The sequence below is a fragment of the Frankliniella occidentalis genome, unplaced genomic scaffold (assembly GCF_000697945.3).
Source record: "Frankliniella occidentalis isolate FOCC.00 unplaced genomic scaffold, Focc_3.1 Scaffold68, whole genome shotgun sequence".
In the NCBI taxonomy this organism is placed as follows: Eukaryota; Metazoa; Arthropoda; class Insecta; order Thysanoptera; family Thripidae; genus Frankliniella; species Frankliniella occidentalis.
The window spans coordinates 1,009,976-1,019,110 of record NW_026267198.1 but is presented as its reverse complement, the minus strand read 5'-3'; the positions used below and the strand labels follow the sequence as shown (position 1 = coordinate 1,019,110).

Below are 9,135 nucleotides of genomic sequence, written 5' to 3'. Positions count from 1 at the left end.
TCATTGTTCACTATGGCAATTTTTAGCTTATTTTCGTCTAAAAAGACCCTCTAGCGCCCAAACGGTTAGAGATAGAGCGAAACGGATGAAATTTTTGTCGAAAGGGCTCAACCCTCTCAAGTTACCCCTTAGCGGGCTTATGCAAACGACCTCGTGTCTGTCTGTGTGTCTGTCTGTCTGTCTGTCTGTTCCACAAGAAAGAGATGTGCTAGAGACTTCAAATTTTCAGGGGATCTCAAGGTTCACTCCCACAAAACAAAACGCCTACGGCAAATCCTGCCAGCCACCCCTAAGGGGCTGAAAGGGTCTATCGAAGAAAACAGGAATGGCCAAAAAAGTTGGAAAAAATATTTTACTTTAACATCTCCTATGGGGTAACTTCTGAAAGTAGACCTCCTAAGGCCGAAAATTTCGTCCGTTTTGCTCTATCTCTCACCGTTTGGGCGCTAGAAAGAGAGTTTCTCTCACAAAAGTGGCCCAAATATAAATTTATTAATTCCCGAAAATATTGGATGATCTCCTAAGGGGTAACCCGTCAAAGTAGAGCCCCTTGGTCGAAAATTTCATCCGTTTCGCTCTATCTCTAACCGTTTGGGCGCTAGAGGGTCTTTTTAGACGAAAATAAGCTAAAAATTGCCATAGTGAACAATGACTTGTAGAAAAAGGCTTAAAAACCGCAAAAAAGAAAAGAAACTCTCCCCCCCACCCCAGAAAACGTTTTCTAAGCAGAAGGGTGGGTTGTAGTCGCGGTGCTTCACCGTTACATCCCTTTCTCGAGTCTTAGGGGCAAACTCAAAGATGACGGGTTTAAGCGGGCCGAAGGCCCGTTACATCATTCGATCATGTTCTTCAGCAAATCGCGTGACAGAAATGGTCGGGCCGCAGGCCCGACCATCGCCGCCGGCAGGCCAAGCAGGCCCGCTTCGTTTGGCGGAAGGGCGGGCCTGCTTGTTTTTGTTTGTTTTTTCTTTAGAAAAACGGAAAACTTAAAAGAAGTCTCATACTTGAGGAAGAGTCATCAGATTTCGTCTCAAACATAGAGGAACATTCTCAAAATGTAAGCAAAAGACTCACATTTTTTTTTTGACTTCCTCGAAATCGGAGCTTTCCTCAAAGCAAGAAGTTCCTGAAAGTTTTCCCTTTTCCCTTAAAAAACAGACATTGTTTTCACCGTGCTAGCGTTGGCAGATTAAGAGGTGTCGTATGATCACTCGAGATGGGGCACTGTGCCAACTAGTCCACAACGACGAACGAAAACCACTTACCGGTTAAAATTGTTACGAACAACTCCATAGTGTACGCCGAGCGTCGGTAGTCTGCGGGCGAAAAATAACTTCATTAGCATCAAGGGAGAGGTAAGACCACCACCATGCAATAAAGCATTCCGGTAAAGCTGAAATGCAGAAGAATGCGGGAAACAAGAAAACGGAAGTCACCATGTTGGAGCATAGCGATTTTCGTTTTCTTCTTCCCCGCATTATTCTGCATTTCTGCTTTACCGGAATGCTTTATACCCTATACCCTATCGCCATTCTAGCGTGTCCGGAAGAACAACACAACCGGGGTTAAAAATATTCCCTGGCCAACCTAAATTTCCCTAAACGGTATGAGCCCTGAAAAGAATAAACAACCTAGGCCCGCTCTTCCGCCAAACCAAATTAAGCATTCTTCTGCATTTCAGCTTTACCGGAATGCTTTATTACACACCTATGGAAAGATATGTAAGACCAAACCCAGAAGAAGTTATACATTCCAGGCATACTCTGAATGACTCCGAACGTGTCCGAACAACGAAATAAATGTTTGTTTTATTGTTGTTGTTTGTTTTTTTTTGCATGGGAGTGTACACATTTTATTAATGATGTGCCACCATAAAGTAAGCCCACTCTTCTGCTTAGAAGAAAATTTTGAACCGACGGCATACTTTTTAGACAAAAGTGTACTCCTGAAAAATAGAAATATTTCTGTTTTGGCCATTTTGGTAAGAAAAACTCCCTTTCTTAAGTAAACAGTAAAGGCCAGACGGACGACATTTTGGAGGGTTCTTCTTTCACGATTTACCCCTTGGAGACTATCAAATATTTTCTAAAAACGATACATCAGGGTTGCCAGCGCCCAAAAGGGTTTAAAATAGTAGAATAGTGACTTCCCTGATCTCAAAAAAGTGACAAAAAAGTGACTTTTTACGTCTAACAAGTTTATAATTTGGAACGTATGGGTCATATTTTGCACACATTCATCGTGACTTAAGATTGAGTGTAAAAAAAAAAATAAAGCACAAGGACAGAAGACTATCACTGAAAACTTGGTATTGTCGATCACTGAATGATGACCCACACTTTTTCTGGAATATTTTCTAAGTTCTCAGATTAAATTTTCGAAGTCACCATCGAACTCCCCGTAAAAATTCTCAATTAAACGAGACTACATCATGTAATAGTGTTCTGCACAAAAGTTCTCTAGGAGTGTACAAGTTGACGTCTTTTTCAGTGTCGTCAGACGTCTCTGAACCCTATCACATACAGGCTCTGAGAGCTCAGTTAGAAAATGTTCCACAAAGACTTAAATACGAGCCGCGTTACTTTCTAGTGATCGGCATGCGTCATTCAGCAGTTTTCTGTACGGGTCAATCGGTGAACACATACTAACTTTCATCTCAGTCACTAGCAGCGACAATTTGAAACACGTTTCTGCACAAAACTGACGAAATTTCTCACAGGACGCGGTAAAATGGTCATTTTACCGTCTTGACCTCCGAAAAAGTGACAAATAGTGACTGTTTCCACAAAATAGTAGCAAAAAGTGAGTCATTTTAAAAATAGTGAAAAAAAGTGAGAAAAGTGAGTCGCTGGCAACCCTGCGATACATTTATTTTTGGGCCACTTTTGTGAGAGAAACTCTCTCTAGCGTCTCAACGGTGGGAGCCAAACACGAAATTTTAGCGCAGAGGACTCTTCTTTCACAAAACACCCCTTGGGAGACAAATAATTTTTTTTTTTCCTACTTCTTGGGCCAACACGTGTTTCTTTGTTACCCCCTCATACCCACTCAGGGGTGGTTGCCAGGATTTGCACCAACCGTTTTGTCGTCCAGAAGTGGCAACAATAATACCCTGAAAATTTTAAACCTCTAGCTCACATCTCCTTCTAGTGTAACAGACAGACAGACAGACAGACAGACACACATACACGAGGTCGTTTGCATAAGCCCGCTGGATAGCTTTTTCAAAGCAGAAGGGTGGGCTAAAAAGCGGGCTAAAAACGGCCGAAAACAGAAAGAGCAATCTTTAAATAGGAAGATGTACACCAGACCACAACTCGCGTAACAGGCTTCGCGATATTTCACGTAACACTGTTACGCTGTGACACGCCTGCGACGCTGACGGCTCCGCGCGCTCGGAGCAGGGTACCGTGTAAAGTTTTTGCTTTATAAGGCAAAAAGTTTAAATAAAAATTACACGTACCTAGCTCAATCCGTTCTCGAGTTATCGTGATGACAAACAGACAGACGCGGAACTTATTGATCATCACCGGTAACAGTAAAATGCAGAAGGTGGGGAACAAGAAAACGGAAGTCGCCATGTCAAAGCATACCGATTTCCGTTTTCTTTTTCCCCGCATTCTTCTTCGTTTCCGCTTTACCGGAATGCATTATCGCTCTTGTACACCAACGGCTCGCACACAAGTCTCGTTCCGCCGGGGGTTCCCGCGATTTGTGATTCCATTCTATTTCTGAACCCATGTCGCTCAGCCAACGGAGGACATTTACTTACTACAGAACGGGCCACAGCAACGCGGACCAGCAAGCGCAGGATCAGGTGGGCTGCGGGGTGGAAGGCAGGGGACGTAGCGACGCGCGTCGCTCAAGCGGCAAAGGCTCCGCGGCGGCCCGGCAGATCGGTGACGTCGTGCGGACTGGGTCAGGCAGGCATAGGGAGTTCACTATTCAGGTGAAGCTGAAGTGAAGACGAGAACAGGAAACGATCAAGAAAACAGAAATGACAACAATGGTGATGGTCGCTTACGTTTTCTGGATCCCCGCATTCTTCTTCATTTCAGCCTTAGCGCAGGAAACTATTCAGGTAAAGCTGAAATACAGAAGAATGCAGGGAACAAGACATAGAGATTTCCGTTTTGTTCTTCACTGCATCCTTTTGCATTTGGGCTTTAACCGAAAAGATTGATTGGTAATGGATTCGTTGGGCGCATCGAGAATAGGACATAGGGTATAAGGTATTTCAATGGAGCGCTGCCTGAAACTAAGAAGAACAACAAGCTAGGCCCGCTCTTCCGCCAAACCAAGTTGCCAACTCCGCTTCGCTCCACCGGCAAGTCGGTTCGGCAGGGGGCGGGCCTAGCTTGGCCTGCCGGCGGCGTTAGGGACGGGCCTTCGCCTTCGTCCCGTCCCTTCTGATTTCTCATGGTGTAATAACGCTTCGTTTGAGTGACGGCTTGCTTTGAACAATCTTTTTGCTAGGTACCGTTGCTGTCTACTTCGTAATCAAACCGCAACAAACGAAGCATTCTTTTCATACGCTCAACATCTTTGGCTGTGTGTGCCGCAGTCTGTAGAATGCATGCAAGTTATGCCAAATCCCTTTTATGTTTATGATGTTAGCTTATCGATCCAATAACACACGTATGGAAATATATTTAAGACTAGACCCAGAAGGAGTTAAATATACTTCCAGGCATACTCTGAACTAACTCCGAACGTGTCCGCTATAATAGGGTATTCCACTGCAAGCTAACCGGAACTTAAAGAAGAAAAGCATGACTGCTCGATCTACTTCCCTCTGCGGGCCCATTGGCTGACCGGCATGACAAGGTCATCGTTGACCAATCAGCGTTTAGGAGGAAACAGATCAGGCAGTCATACTTTTCTTCTTCAGGTTCCGGTTGGCTTGCAGCGGAATACCCTATTGGCTGAGCGATAGCGAAGCCTATTACTCCAGTGATGATCAAAAAGTTTCGCGTCTGTCTGTCTGTCTGTCTGTCTGTCAGTCTGTCTGTGTGTTTGACTGTGCGCACGATAACTCGAGAACAAATAGGCTATTCCGCTCGACGCGGTAAGAAGAACACAAGAATCACTAAGGGCGAGGGTGGGGGGAGCGGCGCGGGGGAGCGCGGGCGGGTGGAGAAGCCGCCTCGCTACCCCCACCCTCGGCTTATGTGATTCTTGTGTTCTTACCGCGTCGAGCGGAATAGCCTATTGAGCTAGCGACCTGGGATTTTCAGGGTCGTTTTGTGTCATAAAAAGACAGATCGAGTTCGAAGAAGAGCATTCTAGCTCGAAAATTGGATTTTTAAAAATTCTAAAACCACAGGTCCTCAAAATGACGTTTTTTTTCAAATATTTTTTTTGGCTGAGCGATTAGCGAAGCCCATTACTCCACTGACCCCAAAAGTTTCATTCTGTTTGTGTGTTTGTTTGTCTGTCTGTCCGCACGATAACTCGAGAAGGAATAAAGCATTCCGGTAAAGCTGAAAAGGAGAAGAATGCGGGGAACAACAAAACGGAGATCGCAATGCTTGCACATGGTGACTTCCGTTTTCTCGTTCCCCACCTTCTTCTGCATTTCAGTGTTACCGGAATGCTTTATTGAGATAGCGATCTGGGAATTTCAGGGTCGTTTTGTTTCATAAATATGTTTTTATGGGTTCCTAAGGGGTAACTCGTCAAAATAGGACTCTCTGGGCAAAAATTTCGTCCGTTTTGCTCTATCTTGTAACGTTTGGGTGCTAGGGGGCATTTCTTGGCGAAAATAAGGTGAAAATGGCCAAATGGTCTATTAAATCGTTTAAAAAAGGAATAGGGTATTCCAGGCTATCCAAAACGGAAGTAGGAAAAGAACAAACTCACTGACCTGTCTGTTTCCGTGATGACTCTGATTGGTAGAGCTGATCACGTGCCACGACGGCGTTTCAGGTATGTAAAACTGTCAGGTCAGTTTCGAGCTTGCCTCCATATTTGAGAGGTTAGAATCGGACTAAACTACCATGGTAATTTCTCATACTGAGCAGACGGAAACAGATCAATCGGTGAGTTTGTTCTTTTTCACTTCCGTTCTGGATAGCCTGGAACACCCTATTAAAATCGAGAAATTGTACATACACTCCTATTAACTTGCCTCGGGTGTCAGCGCCGCAGGCCTAGCTATATGTGCGCCAGGCGCGTAGCAGCGTAACAGTGTTTCGTGAGATATCGCGAAGCCTGTTACGCGAGACGTGGTCTGGCGTACGTTTAACTAGTTTACTGTTTCCCAAGGGGTAACTCATCGAAGTAGAGTCCTTGGGGCGAAAATTTCGTCTATTTGGCTCTATCTTTAACCGTTTAGGCACCAGAGGGATTTCTCCACACGAAAATGACCGCAAAATATTTCTATGTTTTTTCTCAGATATTTGATGGTCTCCGGTAGGGTAACTCTTTAAAATAAAACCCCAAAGAACAACATTTGTGACTGTTGGGGCTGAATGCCTACTTACGACTTTTCCTCGACTCGGGTGTCAGCGCCGCAGGCCGCCTAGGTAGATGTATGCCAGGCGCGTCGCAGCGTAACAGTGTTTCGTGAGATATCGCGAAGCCTGTTACGCGAGACGTGGTCTGGCGTACATCTACCTAGTTACTGATTGAACGGAAGCAGCTTGTTAAGTACAACAAAACAAACAAATAAATGTGTGTTGTTGTGTTTTTGGCATGGTAGTGTACACGTTTTATATGATGTGCCACCATGAAATAAGCCCACTCTTCTGCTTAAAAAAGAAAATTTTGAACCGACGGCATAGGCCACTTCTCAGACAAAAGTGTACAGCTGAAAAAAAATTGAAAAAGATACTGTCTTAACAATTTAGGTAAGAAAAATTCCCTCTTATAAGTGAACAGTGAAAGTCAACCGGACGACATTCTAGCCCAGAGGGTTCTTCTTTCAGGGTTTATACCCTTTGTAGACCATCAAATAATTTCTTAAAATAATATATATATTTTATGGCCACTTTGGTGAGAAAAACTCCCTATAGGGCCTAAACGGTGAGAGATAGAGCCAAACGGACGAAATTTTAGCCCGTAGAACCCTTTTTTTACACGTTACCCCATAAACATTCTAACGCTAACGCGTTAACGGCCCCCTTAGGTTTTAATGTGAACGTTGGCATTATAATACTATAACGATTACATTAACTACTGAGTTAGCTGTACACTGCAGCCAAATATCTAGGAAACTTAAGTTGGTCAGATTAATTAATGATCGACTAATAATCTTGGTTAATTTTTTTAAATCCAATTTTTGAGCTATAGGGAGACACAGCCAGGAGCAGGATGTTGCTGCGGTGGTGGCTGGCTATACCTGCTTCCGAGGGTCCACGCAAAGGGATAGGCGGGACCCAGCCGGCCCATGTGTTGCGGGGGTAGCTGAGGAGGTAGTAGTTCAGAAGAGCTCCCATAAGAAAAGCTCGCTCCTAGTTGTGTCTCTCTATAGAATGCTCTTCTTCGAGCTTGATCTGTCTTTTTATGACACAAAACGATCCTGAAAATCCCAGGTCGCTAGCTCAATTCGTTCTCGAGTTATCAGGGTTGCCAGCGCCCAAAAGGGTTTAAAATAGTAGAATAGTGACTTCCCTGATCTCAAAAAAGTGACAAAAAAGTGACTTTTCACGTCTAAAAAGTTTATAATTTGGAACGTATGGGTCATATTTTGCACACATTCATCGTGACTTAAGATTGAGTGTAAAAAAAAAAATAAAGCACAAGGACAGAAGACTATCACTGAAAACTTGGTATTGTCGATCACTGAATGATGACCCACACTTTTTCTGGAATATTTTCTAAGTTCTCAGATTAAATTTTCGAAGTCACCATCGAACTCCCCGTAAAAATTCTCAATTAAACGAGACTACATCATGTAATAGTGTTCTGCACAAAAGTTCTCTAGGAGTGTACAAGTTGACGTCTTTTTCAGTGTCGTCAGACGTCTCTGAACCCTATCACATACAGGCTCTGAGAGCTCAGTTAGAAAATGTTCCACAAAGACTTAAATACGAGCCGCGTTATTTTCTAGTGGTCGGCATGCGTCATTCAGCAGTTTTCTGTACGGGTCAATCGGTGAACACATACTAACTTTCATCTCAGTCACTAGCAGCGACAATTTGAAACACGTTTCTGCACAAAACTGACGAAATTTCTCACAGGACGCGGTAAAATGGTCATTTTACCGTCTTGACCTCCGAAAAAGTGACAAATAGTGACTGTTTCCACAAAATAGTAGCAAAAAGTGAGTCATTTTAAAAATAGTGAAAAAAAGTGAGAAAAGTGAGTCGCTGGCAACCCTGCGATACATTTATTTTTGGGCCACTTTTGTGAGAGAAACTCTCTCTAGCGTCTCAACGGTGGGAGCCAAACACGAAATTTTAGCGCAGAGGACTCTTCTTTCACAAAACACCCCTTGGGAGACAAATAATTTTTTTTTTTCCTACTTCTTGGGCCAACACGTGTTTCTTTGTTACCCCCTCAGACCCACTCAGGGGTGGTTGCCAGGATTTGCACCAACCGTTTCGTTGTCCAGAAGTGACAACAATAATACCTTAAAAATTTCAGAAGTCCCTTCTTGGGGAACGGACAGACTGACAGACAGACAGACACAAGGGAGATGGCATAAGCTCGCTGATACAGTTTTTAAGCAAAAGAGCGGGCTAAAAACGGATACAGAGAGCGGTGGGTCGGGGCGGGCGGGGAGGCTCCCCTCCACACTCCGCTCCTCCACGCGCCCACCTCCACCACCGCTCCGCTTTTGTTCTTCTTAGTTCCGGGCAGCGCTCCATTGAATAGACCCTATTCGGTCTCGGCTCCGGGAGAAGAAAACAGGAATCCCGACCGAAACCAGTACCTTTATTCTGCCATATCTTCGCGAGAAAACTTGCAAAGCTACCATAAAAAATTATCAGAAACATTGTGGATGGTGCTTCTACCCACCAGAGCCATTGAAACGTTAAAACAGCGCGATTTCTTGTAACTGGTTCCGGTCGGGATTCCTGTTCTCTTCTCTTTCAGTCGAGACCGAATCGAATAGGGTCTATTACCCTTTTGACATGCTGCCCAAGAGGACCTTTCTGGCCGTGTGCGTTTCGAGAAAAGTAAGGAAGT

At 44.2% G+C, this 9,135-nt stretch overlaps 1 protein-coding gene across 1 annotated transcript in view; it reads right to left on the bottom strand.

Moving 5' to 3' along the window:
- Positions 1-4,022, bottom strand: part of LOC113216565 (uncharacterized) — a 36,304-nt gene extending 32,282 nt beyond the window's left edge. The window contains exons 1-2 of the mRNA XM_052268379.1: positions 3,773-4,022; positions 1,266-1,316 (exon numbers count right to left, since the gene is read on the bottom strand). Of these exons, the coding sequence (XP_052124339.1) occupies positions 1,266-1,293 (28 nt within the window). The 5' untranslated portion in view covers positions 1,294-1,316; positions 3,773-4,022. The remainder of the gene's footprint in view (positions 1-1,265; positions 1,317-3,772) is intronic.
- Between the last annotated feature and the right edge of the window lie 5,113 nt (positions 4,023-9,135).